The sequence below is a fragment of the Enhydra lutris genome, unplaced genomic scaffold (assembly GCF_002288905.1).
Source record: "Enhydra lutris kenyoni isolate GAN:26980312 unplaced genomic scaffold, ASM228890v2 scaffoldscaffold41, whole genome shotgun sequence".
Lineage (NCBI taxonomy): Eukaryota > Metazoa > Chordata > Mammalia > Carnivora > Mustelidae > Enhydra > Enhydra lutris.
The window spans coordinates 5536567-5560144 of NW_019154125.1; the positions used below are offsets into that span (position 1 = coordinate 5536567).

Sequence of the window (23578 nt, forward strand, 5' to 3'; positions counted from 1 at the left end):
GAGGGTTGCCAGGGGGAGGGGGGTACAGAAAGGGTAGTGGGGTTATGGACATTGGGGAGGGTATGTGAAGTGTGTAAGCCTGATGACTCACAGACCTGTACCCCTGGGGCAAATAATACATTATATGTTAATTTTTTAAAAAAGAAAGCAAAATGTATACCATGGTAAGGAGTATAGAACCTTTGTATAAAAAGGGGAAAAACAAGAATATACATTTCTGTTTTTGTTACACAAAAAACAAAGACACAAGTAACTAATAAGTTTCCCCTGTGGAAATGAAGGACAACAATAAAGTAGAAACATTTTGCTGAATACCTCTTCATATTGTTTTTATTTGATGTCCTATGAATGGATTAACTATTCAAAACTTATATATATATCATATACATCAGTCGTGTTGAAATATGTCTGATTTTAATAGTATCACCCAAAGAATCTTTAGGGGAACCAAAACAAAACTCAAAACTGTTTCTTACAAATTACTCCGCTTCCTTCTTTCTTTCTTTTTTTTTTTTCCTGTTCCCATTAGGGCCTTTAAGCCTGATGTATTTCTTCCTTTGACGTGGAGAAGAAGATAAATAGCTGTTCTGATGAGTGGCCTGAGGTTTGGGGGTATTCCATCCACAGTATGGAAACCACTGTTTCCTCATTAACTGTGGACATGGATATCTGTTTCTGAGACACCAGCTCTCTTAATGCACTGAGTATTTTACTCTATAGATCACTGTTCTCAAGCTGCTGGCAACACCCAAGTAGATCAACAGCTGTCACATTTCAGCCCAAGAGTGGCTGAAAGGAAAAGCGATGTCTCCCACCTTGAGATGAATAGCCCTGGGGTTCCAGGTGTTTGTTCTTATATGTCAGAGCTAATTTTCCCCAGTTATAAAGAGTGGTTTATGTATCGTTTGATTTAGTGATGCTTCCATGCAGAATATAAGAGTTCCCAAGTGCAACTCTGTAGATGAAATAAAATAAAGTCCATCTGTAATTTGTGTAGACATAGGATACCCCATCAATTGCCCTGATCTGGTGGGTCCATTTCTAGGTCTAGAGAAGAGAGGTGGGTGAGGTTCTAAGTCTGGTGGAACAAACGTGGGGACAGGAGGAAGGAGGAAGGAGGAGGCTTCTACTTGCTTTTCATTCCAATCTGATTTTTCTCTGAACTCTCTTCTTCTAAAGGCCTTTGCACTTGCTGTCTCCTCTGCTCAGAAGTGGCCGCCCTGTATCTCTGAATGTTATCTTCTCTGCGTCATTTAGATCTAAGCTCCAATTTGCCTCTGGAAATATATTTTTTTGTTTCCCCACACCCCCTATTAAATTACTCAGTCACCTCCTCTTGTTTACCTTCTTGGTGGCACGAATCCCTGTCTGAAATGGCATTGCTCTTTTGTTACTCATGTATCATTTATCATTCCTATTCTCTCTACCACCTAATAGCTTACAGACTACAGAAGGGCAGGGTCCTGGTCTGGCTTGCCCTCCCATGTTTTCTCGGTGCCTAGAACAGTGGCTGACCCATTATAAGATCTTGATAAATATTTGTTACATGAATAAATGGACATTAGGGTCCATGTCTGATGAGGTTTTGTACATAAAACCTCACATATGAAAAACATTTAACAAATACTCCTTCAATGAATGCATAAATTCAAGTGAACTCTCCATTAGACATTTGCCTTTCAAAACACTCAATCTGGCAAAGAAAAGATTCCGGATCAACACTTATTTGTTTGATACACTTGTATCATACTTAAAATAATTACTGAGATTTCTGAAATTCTGAATAAAAAAAAAGACAGCCTTTTCTTCTACTTTCAGTATTTGTTAAGAAGGCCCAATATGCATTTAAAAAAGGCTTATTTAGCTTAAAGGGTTATGTGACTATCAGCAGACTTATTTATTATACATGTAATTTCTTTCTTGAGAATCAATGGTACTTGTCCTAAACTGAATAAATTTTTCCTCTGATGACTGATTTAAAAATCAATTGCACAAAATTCTTTGTCATGAGCAATGCAATATTTCTTTAGGTATTTTATTCCAATTTTGAATGCCATTTTTATAAGCATAAAAATAGATTTTTAAGTTGTATAAACAACTACAGTTTATTGATGTGTTGGTTTAGTCAATCCTAAGCACAAGGTTATATTTACAGTATTTATAGACATAATTAGTTATATTTAAAAATACAGATACTATCTTTGCTTTTTTTTTTCTATCTTTGCTTTTTAATGAGACTTAAATCCATTTTTAGAAAGACCATCTCCTTCTCGAACATATGTCCTTTTTTTATGTGGTGAAATTACAGATAATAAGCCACGTTTTAGAAAGGGGAATGAACATTTATTGCATGTCTGGACATGTTCTAGACATGGTGCTGGGTATTGTTCATACGTTAGGGCCTACAAATTAGTCTCTGGAGTTTTCTGCCACCACTTAGCCTTTAAGGAACAACCCTTGTGAGCAGTTCTGTGTGATGCAGTTTACACTGTGAGATGGTCCCTTGGGTCACTTGGTGCTATGGGAATCAGAAACTCTGAGGATGGGTTCAGCAATCTTTTTCAGTTTTAACACTTTCCTGTGGGTTCTGAAGCATGCTAAAGTTTGAGGCTCACTGATATACACCATCCCCAAGTTCCCTTTTACATCTAAAATTTAGTGATCTAGAAGACTTAAGGGGACAAAAAGTTCACCAAGAATTAGAGGGCTGCCTGGCTGGCTCAGTCAGTAGAGCATGCAACTCTTGACCTCAGGGTCATGAGTTCAAGCTCCACGTTGGGCATGGAGCCTACTTAAAATTAAAAAAAAAAAAAATTGACAAGAATTAGAGAATCTGGAGAAATTCTTAACAGAAGAGGTGGGGTCTGATCTACTCCTATATTGTCATACTCATCGTAAGGGATGGATAAGACTTTAAGAAGTAAAGGAGTATGGGATTGGCCAACATAATAGGCTAAGGGACAGATGGGAGTGGTAATGGACAGATGGGAATTTCATCATTTACTTGTGATCAGGGAGATCAAGCAAGTGAAGCAGGAAATGAGGGTAATGTGAGGCAGCACTGGTCAATAAAGTTGGATGAGTACAGTAGGGCAGTGTATGGTAGATCTTACATATTAAATATTAGGTTTATACTTAGGGTGGATTGTTTTTTGTGTGTCTTTGTTATCCTTGGAGTTAACAGAGTTGCTATATGCAGTTAACTTTCTTATTGAAGATAAACTAAGACACCCAATATTTTTTTGGAAACTTAAAAAAAAAATGAGTATGATAGGAACAAAACTCAAGAACAATAAAAATCTAGAACTTTTTACCAAAGTACAACAATAACATGCCTTGATCTGAGAGAATGTTTCAGAATGTTCTCAGCCTTTATTACCAAGTTGTTGTTCCTTTCAGAGCCCTAGGTCAGGCCCCCTTTTCTCTAGATCTCTTTCAGAATTGAGTCCTGACCCCTCCAAAGTCTTAAAACCCACTTTAGTGTTGCCCTGTACTCTTGTTTTTCCAAGAATATCTTAATTAAAACTTCATTCAGTTAATGAAACCAGTTATTCTTAATTTTCTTCAAATCCTTAATGAGTCTACAGATTAAGGCATTAGGGATTACTCCTCTCAATTAATGACATTCCAGTTGAGCTGGCATTAGCTTAATCTTTTAAGTTTTTTTCACAATGTTAATACTCTCCATTAAACATCTTTAAATTACTAAACTCCATTCTGATACAATTGAAGCAGGAGAAATCATCGTTATGACTATATTTCAGAATTCCTTAGTAGTGAAGTGTTCTCCAAACTCCAGCTCTTGGGCCCAACAATAGCTGCTCTGACCTGGCTGAGCCATCTCATTTTTCCTTTTCTTCCATGTGGCTCCAAAGAAACATCAAGTTAATTTTCACCCGGTCCTGGGGGCATGACCTAGTGGTCCCTCCACCTATGCCTGCTTGGAATCCTGATATAGTAAGTTGAATAAATAGTTGTTGAATTGGAGTGAGTCTCATCTCCCTAACCAATTCATGTTACTCACACTTACAAAAAAATTGGCTCATATTTCTTACAGAGAGCATACAATGAAGAACTAGCTCTGTCATTACTCTCCTTCTTCACATTCCTGAAACACTGATTTATCCATCTTCTAAAATGCATTTCAGGATGCGTTGTCCAGTAATCAGTACTAGGACTAATTGAAATACATAGAGAAATACATAAAAAAAAAAATTAAGTTAGATCTTTTCCTCACATCTTTTCAAATGCAAACGCTGATAGATAAAAATGCTAGGTTAAAAAATCTTAGTCTAGAAGGAAACACTAGTGAATTTGCTATAATATTGGGGGGAAAAGAGACCTTCTGAGTCCTACCAAAGGCAGCTTAACACACCTGATCATAAAAACTTCTTAAACGCCTTTAAATAAGAATATCAAAAATAAACACTATTCATTATAGATGAAAATTGGGGGGAAATTATAGATGAAAATTGGGGGAAAATGTTCAATATGATAAAAGGCATATTCCCTTAAGTAATAAAAATCTCTTACAAATTGGTAATAAAACAAGATTTAAAAAAAACTGAAAAATGGATAAAGTACATTAACAAGCAAGACACAGAAAAGAGAACACAATAGCTTATAAACATACAGAAAAATGTTCTGCCTCACTACTAGTCAAAGAAATGAAAACAAATTAAAACAAAAAGGGGCCATGTGGGGGAGGCATCATGGACGGTTACAAATAGACCAAGATTTATTTTAACAACCAGGGTTGATTTTGGTTCAGAAGCAGACATTCTCGTATGTTGCTGGTGAATACTAAAAAACCCTCCTACAGAGAATTTTTGAGATGCATTTTACCTCTAGATATTCTATCTAAGGAAGCAAATCCTGTGGCCAAAAATTTAGCTAAAGAGACATTCATGTCACCATTGCACATGCTACTGAAAAAAAATGAGAACTTTCAACAGTTGGGAATTGGTTAATACATCATCATATAATTAAACAATAAAATACTATGTAGTCATTACAAATGATGTTGAGGCAAAAGATTTAAAGAACTAGAATACTGGGGTGCCTGAGTGGTTCAGTTGATTAAGCGTTAGACTCTTGATTTCAGCTCTGGTCATAATCTCGGGGTCCTGAGAGCAAGCTCATCATCAGGCACTGCACTGAGCATGGAGACTGCCTATGATCTCTCCCTCTGCCCTTCTACCCACCCCGCTCATGCTCTTTCTCTCTAAAACAAACAAATAAATAATAAATACATAAATAAATAAAATTTATAAAAATTTAAAAAAAAACTAGAATACTGTTCACTGAAAGTGTAGTGAAAAGAGCAGATGCCTGGATTTAAAATGTTTATTCCTGAGTAAAGGTTTGTGCAATTTGAACTTTCTTATTTTTATCCACCAGTATTACCAACATTTTTTTTTTTTAATATTGAGCATGTATAACAAACCCCTGAGAGTGGTGTTTGGAAGTGGAAGTTTAGTTTAGAGAATGTTGCAGTACAGATTTCAGCCAGCAAAAGACACTTGGAACATCCACTGTTCTCCCTTTCCAAGGAATCTAAAAGACCAACCTTTAAGAGGAGCTGTCTTGGCAGTGAGGAAAACTGTTTTCACTAGATAATAAAACTTCTCTAAAAATCTCAAGCAATTAATAATTCCTGGGATTCCCAAGTTATACAAGTGGCTAAGAATTTGTCTCTAAAGCCATAAAATGCTCTAGATCACATAAATGTCTTAGATGAAATCTCTCTCCAATTTTATACATTTTTCACAGCGTCTTCAGGAAAGCTTAATGAATGGGAGAGTGAGTATTGCAAATAGCTCAGGATAATGGGTGTGTACCTCATGTATGTCTCTGTGGTATGCTGATGCCCTCAGGGTATATGAACCTCAATGCTAAATGGCCTCAACTGTAGTGTTTCTGGTTTCCTTAGTAAAATTTTATGTTATTTGTGTTTCTTCCCTGGCAGACAGCTAATTCCTGCTTTAGTCTATATGCTAATACGGATTAGCTCCTCAGCCAAATTCTTTTTGGAGACTTTTAATATATGGTGAGGTTGGAAACCACACAACTAAGTCAATAAGAATCATGTGTAAAATGAGAATAAATGGCACTAAGGGAAAATTTGAGAGACTTTCTTAAAAATGAAGCATATGTATATGGGGTGCCTGGGTGGCTCAGTCAGCGAAACGACTGACTCTTGAGTTCAGTTCAGGTCATGACCTCAGGGTCGTGAGATCAAGCCTTGCATCAGGCTCTGCCTTGGGCATGGAGCCTGTTTAAGATTCTCTCTCTCCCTCTTCCTCTGCCCTGACGCAACCCTCATGGGTGTGGGCGCTCTTTCTAGCTCTTAAAAAAGTATGAAGTGTATATGCTTAATGCAGCAATTTTGTTAACACTTATTTGATACGTGTATTCTATATCCTGTGAGATACAATTGCTGTATAATTAAATTCCACAAAGACGATGAATGATGAATATGCCACTGCATTTCTTAGCTTCAATATCTTTCAAGAATCATTGTTTTTAAAGATTTTTTACTTATTTGACAGAGAGAGAAACAGAGAGAGAGGGAACACAAGCAGGGAGAATGGGGAGGGAGAAGCAGGCTCCCTGATGAGCAGGGAGCCCGATGCGGGGCTCGATCCCAGGACCCCGAGTTCATGACCTGAGCTGAAGGCAGATGCTTAATGACTCTGACTGAGTCACCCAGGTGCCCCAAGAATAATTTTATCTTAAAATTCATCTATAGTTTTAGATCTTTGATGAAAAAAAGTATAACCAGATAGTACACCAATTATTGCTGTACCACAAAGAATGACTCAGGAACACCTAGATATGGAAGGGAAGTCATTTTTTCCTTTCTGTAAATCAAACTATTCTGGCAAAATTCATCTACAATGTTGGAAGTCAGCATGTAGCTACCTTGGGAGTCAGTTACTGGTAGGAGAAAGGGGGGACTTCCGGGTAAGTGGCAGTGCTCTTTTTCTTGATCTGTGTTTGGTTATTAAAATGCTTCCATTTGGGGCGCCTATGTGGCTCATTGGGTTAGGACCTCTGCCTTAGGCTCAGGTCATGATCCCAGGGTCCTGGATCGAGCCCTGCATCGGACTCCCTGCTCGGCACGAAGCCTATTTCCCTTCCTCTCTCTGCCTGCCTCTCTGCCTACTTGAAATCTCTCTCTGTCAAATAAATAAATAAAATCTTTAAAAATAATAATAATAATAATAAAATAAATGCTTTCATTTTCAGAAAATTCACTTGGCTGAACACTTACAGTGTGGGTGGTTCTAAGAGTGTGTATTGCACATCAATATAAAGTTTATTACACAAAAATTAGGTCCTTCTAAATATAAAAAAACTGAACTTTGAAATGTTGTCTTTGGGCTAAAAGGAGTTAACAATCCTTAATGGTTTCCTAGCAACAGGTGCTTTTCTTTAGTGAAAATGGAGACTGCACTTTATCACCTGTTTATTGTCACAAAGTCACCTCTCATGGTGAGACACAACAAAATGGGGTCTTTGATGGGCCTCCAAGTCAACTACAATCTTACATGGAGTTGATGTTTCACTGCTCGTTCCTGTCCATCCTTATTATGTTTTGATTTTGAGGTGACAATTTGTCCCTCTCCTGCTCTCCTTATTACACAGGGCTGTTAGTAGGATCAAAGAAGACATTGGGTGAAAGTACGTCAAGTGCCAGACTAACAATAGGCATCGTTGCCACCACCATCACCACTACCCTCATCGTCAAGTTTGCTTTTTTCTAACCTAGAATAGAGAATATGAGCTTCTGCATGGCGTTCGTCTTGCGCTATGGTGATTGTCCTTATTTCTTGTACCACGAACACTAGACTGTCCCTCGAAGAGGTCAGCTAGAACACCTGAGTCAGTGTATGTGTCAGGCTTGCCCCTTTATCATCCATAATGAAGACAGACATCGCAAATTAATGCCAGCATTCTCTTCTGCCTGAGCATGGGGCTTATCTCAGAATTCTTCTTAGCACTGCAACCTAATTACACTTGACCCTTGAACAACAAGGGGGTTAGAGGAACCAACCCCACTGCACAGTTGAAAGTCTGCATAAAACTTTCAACTTCCCCCAAACTTAACTACAAATAGTCTACTGTTGACTAGAAGTCCCACTGATAACATAAATAGTTGATTAACACATATTGGGTATGTTATATGTATTATACGCTGTATTCTTACAATAAAGGAAGCTGGCGAAAAGAATGTCGTTATTAAGAAACCCATAAGGAAGAGAAAATACATTTATAGTATTGTACTGTATTTATTTTTTAAAAAATCCACATATGGACCCACACACTTGAAAACTTGTGTTTTTCAAGGGTCAACTGTATTTAGATTTGTTTTGTGGGGAAAGCGTATTTCCCATCCTTAACATAGGCATCAAGGCTATCCCTTGGAGGTTAAAATTATAGATTTGTAACATTAAGTGATAAAAAGGGTTGTAAGGAATTACTTAGTTCAGTCTTGTCAAGAGTGACCCCCAGTCCAGCACATTAAGATTACCTGGGAACTTTTTGGAAATGTTTTCCACTCACCCACCTCTGCCAACCAACTGAACCAGACACTCCAAGGTTGGGACTCTGTAACCAGAATTTTAATAAGCACTCTAGTGATTTTGGTGTGTGATAAAGTTTGTGAACCACCACTCTAGCTCAATCCTGTTGGTTTTTGCCGATAAAGAACCTTACATGTACAGATGTTAAGCCATTTTCCCAAGGTTATCCATGGAATTAGTTGCCAAATTGAAACAAATTCAACTTCCTAATTCCTTGTTGCTACATTGGACAGTAAGTAAAGAACTGCAATAAAACTTCTCTCTAATTTTCTACCTTGAATTTCTAAGCAAAAATTTTTGTCAGTTCTCAACATCTTTTGGGGGTCACCCCTCCACCATTCTTAGTCTATGCAGTTCAGGTATAAGGTTTTTTTGTTTTCTTTTTTAATATTTATTTATTTATTTGATAGACAGAGATCACAAGGAGGCAGAGAGGCAGGCAGAGAGAGAGGAGGAAGCAGGCTCCCTGATGAGCAGAGAGCCCGATGCGGGGCTTGATCCCAGGACCCTGGGATCATGACCTGAGCCGAAGGCAGAGGCTTTAACCCACTGAGCCACCCAGGTGCCCCCAGGTGTAATGTTTTGAGTGGACTCATAATCTGGTCTGGCTCCCATCCCCTCACTCCTGCCAAGAGTGCAAACAAAAGAGGTCACTTGTGTCTAGAACTGTCAAAGTCTTCATTGTCATTCATTGGAGAAAGCCTTTCTGAAAAGGGAGTAGGTATAGAGAAAGTGTAACTGAGAGATGCACAGAGAAAAGAAGACTGAGCTCTGATGGCATTATTTCAACTTCACCTCCAGGACCAGTCAAGCCAGGAAGATAGACTAGCTCTGAACCTTTCTGTTATGTAAATGTCTCTCCCCACCATTTTTGTTTTGTTTGAGCCAGATTTGATTTGCTTTTTCATCCTATAAAACCAAAGAGCTCTGATTGATTTTTTGGAAATGTGTATCATTTTAATACCTATGGCTTAATCACCGAAGAATAGGGATTACAGGGCAAGGTTTTCCACACAGGTTCATTCAATGGGGAGCCTTTTAAGACTGCTGAATTCTGATTAACTATGCAGCACAAGGTCCCCTTGGACCCCGACAGGACTAGAAATTCATAGTAGTCCATATTCCTGCAAATACATAATATATTCAGAACAGAGTCCCTGGATAGCCATGTCACACTTCATTTCATAATAACGAAAGGCAGAGATCTCTATGTTGGTGAACTGAGAAATATTAACCTGGAACTAAACAATTCACAAAGGTCAATCCTTTGTCAAGACTGATCTTCCACAGCTGTGTGAAGGCCCTGAATATATTCTGCTGCTGGAAGTCTTGTCCAATGGAAAAGTAAGATGGAATACTTCTTCAGTTACCATCTTCCTGTTCCCTCTTCTCCACTTTCCTCTACCCACCACCGGATATGGCTTCCTGGACGTATTTCCTGATAGAGTTGTTTGCATTTTTCCATCTCCTCCTCAAACCAGAGCTCTTTAGATGCCACTCCCACTATCACACTGAAATGGTTTCCCTCCTTGAAGCCCCACTCCCTCAGCCTCTGTCAGGAGATGAGCTTGTGATTCTTCTCACAGCTCCCCATCTCAACCTCCCATCTCTCCTTTGTGGGCTCCTCTTCATCTAACGTGTTCATTTGCATTGCTCATCACCTGGGTTCTTTTCTCCGTTATTGTTCATCACTCTGTAGCTTTTCTCTGAATGATTTTTTTTCCTTTCCTACAATTTCAAATATCACCAATCCTCTAGACCCCATGTAGAAGTCTCCCCTCAGTTCAGACATAATACAAACAATTCAAATATTTCATGGAATCCTAAATGCAACTGTGGAACACTCAAATAATGGGCACTATCTCCCTGCACCTGCCATTGCTGTCTGCATGGTCTCACTGGTCAACATCACCAACCACCCCTCACCCTGGCTGCACACCTAAGCTCTTACCTTGACTCCACCACTTCCCATTCCCAAGCATCCAACCACCAAGCACTGCCTTATTTCATTTCTTAAGTAGTTATCAAATCCTTTCTATCACCCATATTTAGAGTCTTATTATTTCTAATTTGAATTATTGCACTTGCCTTTTAATTATTCTCCTGCCTTTGAATCTTCCCTGCTCATACCCACCAAAGTGATCCCATGTGAATATAAATTTTTGTTTTCCCTTCTGCTTCAATATATTCAGTGACCCCCAGTGTCCTCAGAGCACACAAGCTCCTTGCCTGGTCATTGTGCACTCCAGGAATACAAAGTTAATTCTGTTTCTCTCTCTTATTGAGTATGCCTTGCTTCTATGTCTTTGCCTATACTATCACCTCTGCCTGAAGTCCACTCTCCACCACTGTCTTCTCTTGGCTATTCTGTACACGTTTGCTAAGAATTAGCTGATGTACACCTCACTCAGGATGTCCTTCCTTCCTCCCTCCCTCCCTCTTCTCCTTCCTTCCTTTCTCTCTCTCTCTCTCTTTCTTTCTTTCCTTCTTTCTTTAGATTTATTTACTTATTTTGAGAGACAGAGAGAGAGAGAGAGAGAGAGAGCAAGCCTGAGAAGGGGTAGGAACAGAGGGAGAGGGAGAGACAGAATCTCAAGAAGACTCTGTGCTGAGCATGGAGCCTCATGTGGGGCTTGATCTCACCACCCCAAGATCATGACCTGAGCTGAAACCAAGAGTAAGATGTTTAACCAACTGAGCCACCCAGGCACCCCCAGGATGCCATTTCTAACACCTCCTGCCTGGGTTGGAATTTTATTAACCTGGAGCACATCCCCCTTTCTTCACATGCTCATTGTTTTCATCATTTGTTTATGGGTGTGCCTCTGTTTAAAATCATGACCTCTTTTTTTTTAAGGTTTCATTTATTTATTTTTTTTTTGACACACACAGAGAGAGAGAGAGAGAGAGTGCAAACAGGGGGAGCGGCAGGCAGAGGGAGAAGCAGTCTCCCTACCAAGCAGGGAGCCTGATGCAGGGATCAATCCCAGGATCCTGGGATCATGACTTGAGCCAAAGGCAGACACTTAACCCACTGAGCACCCCAGGCCCCCTTGAATCATGACCTCTTGAAAGCAGGGACAGCATCTGTTTACTTTAGTGACTGACTCAAAGTAAAGACCTAGTAACTGTTTCTTAAGTGGATGAATCAGGACACTGGCTAGATCTATAATGCAGAAGAGTCCAGAAAAAACTATTTATCAAAAATATGCCAGAGATGCACCTATTTAATTGGAACTGTTTTAAATAGGCCATCCTGTTTGCCATCGGGATCACCGGAGTGTCATTAGCCCTAATTATCTTCCTGAGTTTAATTGATACTTAACAAGGTAGAGCATTAAAGGAGATATTTTATTCCTCTAATATTTCCATAATAACATATTGCACTATTGCAAATTCTGAATTACAGCTTTGCGGCTGAGAAGGTAAAAAGCAGTTTGTCTGGAGGAAGAGTGTTCTTCAAACATACCTGGAGTGTTAAGGAAACATGAATTAAGAAACTTCTTGGCAAAGTACAAATATCCTTTTCCTTCAATCTGTTTCCATCTAATATTCTTGAATACATGACAACTGTCAGGATCACTAAAAGACACCGTGATTGTTATTGCTAAAGAGTCCTGCAGAATGAAAGAGGCGATTTTGATCCCATTAATCACCCAGCCGCAAAAGCGTGGGCAGTAGACTGGTTGGTGATAATTAAAAGGATCACACCATCTGAATAGAAAGAAGCAGCACCTCCAGTACCACAGCCTGGGCAGGTGACAACAACCTGGACCTAAGTCATTAACTAAGCTGAGCAAGGAGAGGGAGCCCCTCTTCAGGGGCAGGGAGTGAGTTGGTAAGATCTCATTTCAAGGATCCACACAGACAGAACTGGGACAATGGAGAGCAACCTCATTTAAATCCAGATGTTAGACCCACAGGAGCCCAAGGATGCGGACTGGTTCTTCATTCTTTCAACAACGCTCCATCATTCAGTGAGCGCAGACTATGACCCTCGGTCCCAGGCATCATTCACGTACTGGTCCATCTCTACCTAGCACAGCTAGGACACCACATTTTACAGATGATGAAACTAAAACCTAGAGAGATCAATGACTTGCCTGAGGTCTTTAAGCGGCAGAACCAGGACGGAAGCCCAGGTAGTTGGAGGGGCTGCCCGCCTACGTCGAAGTGTGGTTGTAGCAGCAGCAGCAGCACCTGGGAGTGTCCTCGAAATGTGAACCCATGAGTTCTGCTCCAGATCTATGGACTCAGAAACTCTGGGAATGAGGTCCAGTGAGGTGAGTTGTGCCGTTCCCTCCAGGCAAATCTGATGCACTTGAGGGCGAGCTCACGTTATACTGTAACACCATCTGTTGCAGTAATGTTTCTCCAACTTAAACGTGCATGCGGAACTCCTGGAGAACTGCTTGGAATGCAGATTCTGACTCAGCAGGCCGGCCTGAAATTCTGCATGTCTAATCAGCTCCTAGTGATGCTGATCCTGCTGGTGTGTGGACTACACTTTGCATAAAAGAGCCACAGCCTCTAGGTTTCGGGAAGCCTGGTGGGCTCCATTCTCTGCTGTAAATCCTGTTTAGTGAGAGAGTACCCACGTTCTGTGTTGAATGGATACATCAGGAGTCAGTACATCCGCATGTCTGACTCACTGACTCTTTGATTCGGTGCGAACCTACTACGAACTTGAGATGCATTTGCCCCACCTGCCTTGCCAAATTTCTAATCACACTACCCATTCATTCACCCTTGAGAACTCTCATGTTGCCCACTGACTGGACAGACTTTTTACCATTCTGGTCTTTGAGTTGAATAGGGCACTTCAGATGCTCCAAAGGCAAGCGAACATATCCTACGTTTTAGTAAAGCGGAGAAACAGTAGGACGTGGGAAGGGGGTAAAGGGAATGGACAAAGGTAGGAAGCAGTGTAACAAAAAGGGTCGCACTAAAAGGGACGCTCAGGAGAGAGATGATTTGCACTTGGCTGAGCCTCTGAGCGTTGCTCCAAGTCCCCTCCCACTTTCAGGCTAAAAGTTGGAAAAGCAGTGGACCTCCTTTCACACTACACTGGCTCAAAGCTGCTGGGAGTTTGAGGAGGGAGGTGGAGAAAAGGAGATAACTCTATCAAAAACGTTTGAACATTTTAAATGTTCAAAACCGTTCCCAGGTGCTGTCGCTGCTGGTACAACCAGGCTTTGATGCAGGTGAGAGCGGAGTCCAACTCCTCCTGCTTCGATCCTGGTTCTGCCACTTAAAGACCTCAGGCAAGGCATTGATCTCTCTAGATTTTAGGTTTGTCATCCGTAAAACGTGGTGTCAAAAGAGTACTACCTCATAGGTTTATGGTAGAAATTAAATAGTACGTGAAAAGTGCCTGGGGCATCGTCAGTGTAAATCAATTATTTGTGACGGTATAAATCAAATATTTATCATACTTATGATATAAATATCCTAAAACCATCTGTAACAATAAAACAGTCACACCATAAGCTTTGAATGAAGAGTGAATGAACAGAAAAAGTGTCTGATTGGCCAGGGGAAAATGACTTAAACCCAGAAATGAGGAAAGAGAAAAAAAAAAAAAAAGGGAAGAATGCTGCCAGGCTCTCCTCCAGGGAGTGAAAAGTTAAGCTGCTTTAAACCCTTAACAAATGCCTGGGTCCTTAAGGGAATCAAATATTTTGTAAATAGCCTGCAGGGCCCAAGGCTCTAGCTCTTCCCAAGTAAAACACTCCAGCCCCATAAACCCTTTAAGGATGGGGGTTGGCTGAACATTGATCAATGCTGGGTGTTGATTACAATGGCGGGGCCACAGCAATTTACAAGAAATGATTCCAAAAATTGATTTTGGAGACATTACAAAACTCTAGCCCAGGACTTCCGCGTGTGGTTCATTCTGCCAGAATTCCCCAGCAGAACTGAGAATAATGCTGAGCTGGGTTAAAATGGTGGCATAAATATTACTTTAAGTTTGATTAAAATTTAAACAAGTTGTAATGAACAGATACAACGGCTCTTTGAGACATGATGGACCGCATTTAAGAGATCAAACAGCTGAGTGAGAGGAAATGACTCCCAGGCAGTCTCAAAATTAGTATTTTAACCGAAGTTCTTTGAACTAATATTCATAGAATATTTATGTAACTGGAACAACTTAACATTCTAAACAATGACATTTCCTTAAAGCATTGCTGTAACAGGAGGAATGTATAATACATACACTATTAGAATTTCATGACTGGCTGATACAGGGTAACTTTTGATCTAAAAATCTGATGATCCCTTAAAGAGCAGTCTTCTATGTGATTATTATTACAATGCATTAATTCAGCCTATGAAGCACATAACTGAAGTTCTATGCACATACCTTTTTTTTTTTAATAATTGTTCTTAGGGGCAATATAATTACATTTTTTATTAAAGTTTTTTTTTTCTTTTTAAATCAGTTTTAAGTTCATAGCAAACTTGAAGGAAAGGCACAGAGATTTCCTACATATCCCCTGCTCCTGCACATACGTAGCTAGTCCCATTATCAGCCTGCCCCCCTTCCACAGAATGGAGAATTTGTTACAACTGATGAACCTACAATGACACATAAAAATCACTCAAAGCCCGTACTTCACATTACAGCTCATGCTTGGTGTTATATGTTCTATAAATTTGGACAAATGTATAATGACAAGTGTCCCTCATTATAGCATCACACAACCTTTTTGGGCCCAGCCTGTTCATCCCTCCTCACGCCCACCCACAACTCCTGGTTACCATGATCTTTTTACTGTCTCTATAGCTTTGCCTTCTTCAGAATATCAAACAGTTGAAATCATGTAGTATGCAGCCTTTCCAGATTGACAGCTTTCACCTCGTGACATGCATTTCAGATTCCTCCATGTCTTTTCATGGTTTGATAGCTCCATTCTTCCTGGCAATAAGTAACAGTCCATTGTCTTGAATCACAGTTTATTTATCCATTCATCTACTGAAGGATATCTTGGTTGCTTCCAAGTGTGGGCAATTATGAATAAATTTCCTATAAACATTCAGGTGCATATACATTTTCTACTCCTTTGGGTAAATACCAAGGAGTGGGATTACTGAATCAGATGGTAAGAGTAGGTTTAGTTTTTCCAAAACTGCACTCTCACCAGCAATGAATGAGAGTTTCTCTTGCCCCACAATCTTGCTAGGATTTGGTGCTACTGTTGTTCTGGATTTTAGCCATTCTAATTACATGTATAGTGGTATCTCAATGTTGTTTTAATGTGCATTTCTCTGACGAATATGATGGGGACCATCTTTTCATATGTTTATTTGCCAAATATGTGTCTTCCTTGGTGAGTGTTTATTCAGGTTTTGGGCTGATTTTTTTTAATTGGATGGTTTGTTTTCTTACTGTTGAGTTTTAGGATTTCTTTGTACATTTTGGATAACAGTCCTCAATCAGATGTATCTTTGCAAATTTTTCTCCCAGTCCGTGACTTTTCTTCTTATTCTCTTGACATGGTCTTTTGCAGAGCAGAAGTCTTTAATTTTAATGAAGTCTAGCTTACCAATTATTTCTGTCATGGATTGTGCCTTTGGTGGTGTGTGTAAAAAAAATCATTGCCATAACCAAGGTCACATAGGTTTTTTTTTTTCCTTATGTTATCTTATGAGATTTCTATAGTTTTGAGTTTTATACTTAGGTCTATGATCCATTTTGAGGCAATTTTTGTGAAGAGTATAAGGTCTGTATCTTTAGTCTTTGGCACAAGGATGTCCAGTTCTAGCACAATTTGTTGAAAAGACTCTTTCGGCTCCATTGCATTGCCTTTCCTCCTTTATCAAGGATCAACTGAATATATAGAATTGACTTCTGAGACAGAAATACAACTGGTGGACCCAGATAGGAAGCTGACACTGATCTGCCAGCCCAGTGCCCATCATCTCAATATTACTTGGTATTATTTCCACTTTGGTTATGACTGGAGATTGTATGTAACCAAGAAAAAAAGCAATGAAGCACCCAGATGCAAGCGAAAGGGAACTCCTTGACATTACATGACAGGATATTCCAAATACCTTTTGCTTATTATGGTAGAGATTCTGATATACCGTCATGCCCCATGCAGGACTGAAGACTTATTCTCCAGTTGCTGGGGATGTTGCCAGCAGAAAGATGGCAGATAACAGTGTCCTCTGGGACTTCAGGCTGAGCAGACTCATTTTGCCCAAATTCACAACCATTTCCCAGGGCAGCCGGTACCCAATGACTGAACAACATGGGAATACCAAATTCCTATCCCTGGCCCTAGTCAGGGAATAATCTGAAGGGTCATCTTAGCCTCACAACACCTGAGGCTTTCTTTGGAAATGACTGAACCATAGCTCAGCTTCTCCTGCTGGCAAACTTTCTTCCACAGCTTCCCTTCCACAGGAGTTGACCCCAAGAGTACTTCCTAATAAACTCTCAGCCTGCTAATCTCTGTCAGAATCTGCTTTTCAAGAACTCAACATGCAACAATTAGTAATGAAGGTTGCATGAACAACCATCTTTACAGAGAACTAAGAATGGAGGTAAAAGGGCGAAAACTCAGGGTTTGGGAACTAGGTTGTGATACAAGGTGTGGGATTGACCAAAAATGGTTCTAAATTCTCACTGCCTGAGCAATGAGCTCCCACCCCCTTCTCCCTGTGGGAGGTGTTGTATTACCTATGTGTGGGGACCATCATATCCCAGGGCCCCAAATTATGTAGGGTTTGAGCAGCAGGTAATCTGAGACAGCTCCTATAAATAGCTAAAACCCCAAACCAGATGGCCTAGCCCAAAAGTGGTTTGATTATTCCCCCTGACGAAGCTGCTGTCTCACATCTACCCTACAAAAGTCAGAACAGCAGAGAGAGCAAGTTCTCTTCACTGGAACATCAGACCTCACCCCCTTGCGATATCCTACATGTCTAGTGGACCCTTGAACCTCTTCAAGCCTCTCAGAGGGTACACAGAAGGAAGACCAGGGGCTTCTCTTCTCTCACTGACACTGGCCTTGCATCGCTTTCCCTTTCTCCACGAAAAGTCTGTGCCTTCACCCTGTCAGCAGTGTTGTAGAATTTATCTTGAATCTTCATGGCTGACAAACAACGACCTGTATGGGATTGTCCTTGTTCAACAAGTGTAAGCATGAAGGCATGAGTTCTGCTTAGTACTGGTTATGACTTTTTATGTCAAAGGGGTTTAATGTCTGTGGATAGAAATATTCCCTGCAAAGAAGACAGATCACTGTGAGAGCCAGTGGTGGGCGTGGGGGGAGAGGAGGACCTGAATATCTCCAAAGCCTGAGAGAGTATAGCCTAGTGTGAGAAATCACCAGAGGCTGGCCAGATCTGACTGCCCTCTGTGAAGTGAAAGAAGTACCTGTCTGCAGAGACCCCTAGGGATTCTTCACAGTTGCCAAGACAACAGCTAGACAGTCCAGGGAGCCTACCTATATCCTTGATGGAGGAACTACACCCAAGCTCTGTTTCCCCTGGAACCATTGGCTTCCTTCTCCTAGAAGGTGAAACTTCCTCAGGTTTCCCAGGTTTCACTGGCAGAATTCCCAGAAAAAGCTGTACTCCAACCCAGATAGGCTGACTCCACCTAGCCTGATACTTTTCCACAGTCAAGGGAGGTTATATAAGGGGAGAGTAGTAAAGAGGGTCAGGCCATTGCTTTGTGAGATGATGGGAGGAAGTACCTTCTCTCCACTCTGACCCTGACCTCATACATCTCCTCTTCTTCCAGGAGAAGTTATTCCTTAACCAGAGCTATAGGACATTGTACAAATCATCCCAGGCCCTGGAACAAGAGAAGTCCCAGATGGGAGCCATCTTGTCCACAAGAGGTCATCTAGTATTTCTCCCAAAAAGTATCTCACAAGCTTATGTATAACTTTACCTTTTAAAACACATTTCACTTGCATTAACTCAGTAAGACCCACATCAGCCGGGTGAAGTTGGCAAGGGTCATATTATATAATCCACACATTTTCAGAAAGAAAAATTGGAACACAGTGTTGGATAAAGGACATTTTCCTTCCTGATTTATGAAAAAAAATCTTATAAATACACAGAGCTTTAATCACAGCTACTTACACATTTAATGAATTATCTTTTCAAAAGAGGATAAAATTAAATGAAGCTTGTACTACCACAGAAGATCCTGGAATTATGGTCAGCATAATTATCAGGTCTGAAATAAACCTTGCAGCTTACTGTACAGCTTTTGATAAAAGCTGTAAGGAGAAAGAGGTCAGACGTTCAGAGACTTGGATGAGAGGAGTTTGGAGAAAAGGAGCTAAAGTTCAGAAAAAGTGACTGATAGTAAAGGATAGACCAGTCTATGATTGGTATGGTTGAGGCAAGACACGACATTCTGTGTAATCTAGAAATGCAAAGCAACTTCAAAAATGTGTCCCCAATATACTGCCTGATGTGGTCCCCCACGATAATGGGGCATTTGTGGAAGAGTTCCTCCTTTTCTGAAATGCCTGCTTTATTTTTCCTACCCTTGAAATAGGAAACCATTTTAATAAAATAAGATCCATTCAGTAAACACCTTTATCACAGGCCCACATGCTGCTAGTTATCTGTTGGAGGCCAAATACGAATAAGCCCTAGCTCATTCTGTGAAACAGACTCATCAATAACTCATCACAGTAGAGTATGACGCGCAATGGAAATGGGTCTCCTACTTTTGCACTTTGAAGTGTGTAAGTAACAGCTGCTGATCTGAGAATTAGCAAATATTTTGCTTTCTACACATAACTGCCATCTATGGAGAGGTCACCCCATTGAGTCAATTTTCCTACAAAATTAAGAAGGGCATGAGTTTTATTCTTCTGGAACTGTGCCTATACCTTGTATTATAATAATGTTGTCACCAGGAAGCTATGCGGGATTGTCCGAGTTTGTTACTTTTCATGGAATCACTGGTTTTTAAACACAGGAGGGACCTCAGAGACTGACTACTCCTGACCTCCACATCACACAAATTCCCATCCCCCAAAGTCCTAACAGTCGGTCATAGGAACAAAAAGTAGAGTTTTGTCCGCTTCCTTTGCCGGCACTAAAATGATTTCTTTTAGTACAAACACTTCGAGCACAATGCATTCTGGGAAGTGAGGACCCACAGGATGCATTTCCTCAGTGCAAAACTGCTTCTAGAAACCCGGGAAGGCCCCCATGCCACCCCCTATGTAGGACATGCTCATGGAGCAGATGTTTTCTAGTTTTAATTTTTGTGAACTCTCAGATGGATTAGGCTAAACATCTCTGAACTTTATTCGTAATTGCTACAGTAGGTAATTTGTGCCCGTGGTAACAGTAATTTGGAGCTGTTAATGAAAATGAAGACTAATTAAAAAAAAAACCTCTCAGGCTGAAGTGAAAATGTGGAGGATTCACAGGTGAACTGTATCTAAGTTTCCCCTCACGATTCCCAAGGACAAATATCATTTTGGTTGAAAGAAGAAAAAAGTACATTGTCCCACAGACTCGTACCGCCCATTTGTTGAACATACCTGCAGCCCTTCAATAGCCAGTTTGAGGATGGAGGGGGTCAGTTTGGAGGCTTGTTTGAAGGAAAAGTTACTCCAGTCTATAATTAAAATGAAGCCATTTATCTGAAGCTCCGGATCTTCGATAAGGACTTCCAGGGACAGCAAGATGGCGCGGAGGATATCTGTGAAGGAGTTCCTGTAGCCAAAACAGAAAGGAGAGGCTGGGTTTGAATTTTAGCAGGTGGTACATGCGTAGAGGGATGGGTGCCTCACGCCACTGCTCTATGAACCTGACCTGCAGGCAACACAGCTGTCCCGTACCCAAAGTGACTGAAAAAACATTTGCACAACTTTGCAGGAACTATACTTCAAGATTCACCAGATGGAAGTCTTCCTTTGATCCAACAGCCTCAGCACCCCACACTTTAAGAGGTATCCCTCCTTAGTGTCTCGTTTGGCTTCCATACTCTGCTTCTGGCACAAAACTGACTGCATTTCACTGAAAAGCATCCCTTACTTACCTGTCTCCCTCACGGAGCTCTGTTAACTTCGAGGGTAGGGACTGGGCCATAATCACGGCTGTGTCCTCAGCACCTAGCTCCTCAGTGAATCATTGCTGAACAAATGAGGTGAGACCTCAATTAGAAGCACTTATTTTGATTAAACCCTTTATTCCTTTTTTATGTTTAAAATGTTGCTCAATGTATAAAAACATCCATGCAATGGATGCTATTTTTTTTTTTTTAGCTTACATTCTTGGATAGAGAAAAATAAAGCAGGAAGAAGAGCTTATTTTCATTGAAGGTTTGCAGAGTGTGATTCAGGAGGGAAATCGCTTTGAGTACATCAGTAACTATGACAACAGGCAGACTTGAATAGAAAAGAGAGTGACAACTCTTCAGTGCTGTATGTGTTCCTTATGTCATATATTCCCATTCATCGGATGATCTTTGTGTTAAATAATTTTCAGACATGAAGAAATGATGGCATTTTTATTCTGCTAATTTTCCCAACAAATTAGCTGAGCTATAAATTTAAAATATTAAGAGGATCTCTAAATTCAGTGGCTTTTTTGGTAAGTAGAAAAATATAAGATTGGATGGCAAATAATGGCAAATTCATTACTTCCTTCGGGTTTACCGTTAAAAATCAGAAGGCATCTCTTCTGTGAAATACATGTGAAATGATCAGGTTCAGGGAGGCCTGGGTTGTTCAGTTGGTTAAGCAACTGCCTTTAGCTCAGATCATGATCCCAGGGTCCTGGGATCGAGCCCTGCATTAGGCTCCCTGCTCAGCGGAGAGCCTACTTCTCCCTCTCCCTCTGCCCGATAGAGTGCCTGCTTGTGTTCTCTATCTCTCTGTCAAATAAATAAATTTAAAATCCTAAAAATTTAAAAAAAAAAACAATAAAAAAGAAATAATCATTTTCTTGGGTATTTCAGCCTGGTTCAAATTCTAACCAACTCCAACGATACCAGATTAAAATCAGGAAGCTTGTGATTGAACAGTGAATCAATAAGAATTTACTGAATGTCTATTATAAGCTCAGCATTGTGTTTTACATTTAAGGTTATAAAATAGTATGTTCTATTTCTATTTTCAGAGAGCCCTTGATTTAGTTGGGGTGGGCTAGGAAATTAGCAATATGAGTTGAAAGGGATGAATAAAAAATTTGAGCAGTCAGGTAGGAGTTTATGGAGGGATGAAAGAAAGCTTGGGATAAATCTTGATGGATGGATAGGATTTTGATGGATATTTGGGAGAAGGGGGAATAAGATATTTCAGGAAAGATGAAAGACAATAATTGAAAAATAAAGATACACAGCTGATTCTGCTTCTGTACAGTTCTGTTTAGTAAATTTTTTTCTTTATATCAAGCCAAAAGCCCCACCCGCCGCTCAGATCTACCTGTTGGGTATAGTTCTGCCACAAAAGAAAAACCTCAGGTATTCCCTTGTCACATAGCTTCAACCATGTAAACATGGTGATCCTGATGCCTTAGATAATTTCTTGATTAAAAGAAATAGTAACTTTAACCATTTCTCATAGGAAATGGTTTTGAATATTCTTCTCATCATTACTGTTTTAGCTGTTTCAGATGTATTCTATTTTAACTCTAAGAGTTATCAAATTCCTATTAATGTAGGATAGGTTTTCATTAGGACCTTGTTTCTGTTTTTGCATCCACATCAAACATGAAATAAAGACCAAAGTCTTTTTCCGACATACGGCTTTGTTTTGGGAAGAAACATTAGGTAGAGCAGGGAACAAAAGATAATGAAAATATGGAAATGCCTAGTAGTAAACTGGAATGGCCATTAGGGAATTAGAAATCTGACCATAGATAAGCTTACTTGGGAAGATCACACACATGGAGAAAATCAGTACTAAAAAGCTAAACCCTAGATAGAGCTTATTTATAGTATTGAGTCAAAGGAAGAAGAATCAAAGAAATAAAAGATAGGAGGATTGAGATAGTATTGGGTTAAAAAAAAGAGAGAAAGTGTTTCAAGAAATAGGCTATGATAGATTGAGAACGTTACTACTTGTTCTTTTGCCTTTGGACCTTGCCATGGTTAAGAACATGCTACAGCTAGTGTGCTAGACCAAAGAGAAGGTTGAGGAACACAAATCAGTGACTCCCCAGCCAAAGAGCAGATCATGAGAAGCAGAGCTACCCAGCTGAACTCAAATGCATGAGCAATAATAAATGATTACTTTTTTAGACCACTGAGTTTGGGGATGATTTGTTACACAACAGTAGCTCTCTAATATCAGGGGGTAGTTAACCAAGTCAAGAGCCGTAGCACAGATTAGAGCTAACACCTCTTCTCATCACTTATCCACTTGTATCCACTCCCAAGAAAAGATATGGAACTTTGTCTGGAAATGTGGAAACCATGTTATGCATTTTCAACACCAGAACCTTACTGCAGGATAGGCATTGTTAGTGAATGAAGTATTATACTCATGGGATGGTCTCAAGAGAAAAGTGAAAGGATTCTGGACTTCATTATAGTTTCCAAATGTTCAAATGCTTCACTTTTCCAGACGAACTGGACGAGCAGGGAAAATGTTGAATGGAATGTGTTTCAAGTCATCAGGTTTAACCCTTGTTGAGGAGAGTAACCTGATCTCAGACCTTAGTTATGGTCATTATCTTGAATTCCTTACTTCTTGGCTTCCTTACATGGATTTCCTAAACTTTTTCTTCATTCCTCTTTACAACACTTTTGACTTGTGAAATCCTCCCAGGTTTTTATAATTTTAAAAATACCTCTCAAATCAAATACTTTATGCACATACTCTGCCCTCAAGGAGCTTAGAGCATAAATCCCCACTCCTTAAGTGTAGGTTGAGCATAGTGACTTCCTTCCAAAGAGTACAGGATGGAAAGGGGAAAAAAGTAAGTTTACCCTGGAGAAACCTGACAAACACTACTTTGGGTAGGTGATTTGGGCACCAACATCAACA

General features: G+C 40.1%; 1 protein-coding gene across 1 annotated transcript in view; it reads right to left on the minus strand.

The window, feature by feature from the left end:
* LOC111155375 (clavesin 1) overlaps positions 1-23578 on the minus strand; it is a 184053-nt gene that overhangs the window by 68253 nt on the left and 92222 nt on the right. Inside the window, exon 3 of the mRNA XM_022515523.1 lies at positions 20126-20300. Within this exon, the coding sequence (XP_022371231.1) occupies positions 20126-20300 (175 nt within the window). The remainder of the gene's footprint in view (positions 1-20125; positions 20301-23578) is intronic.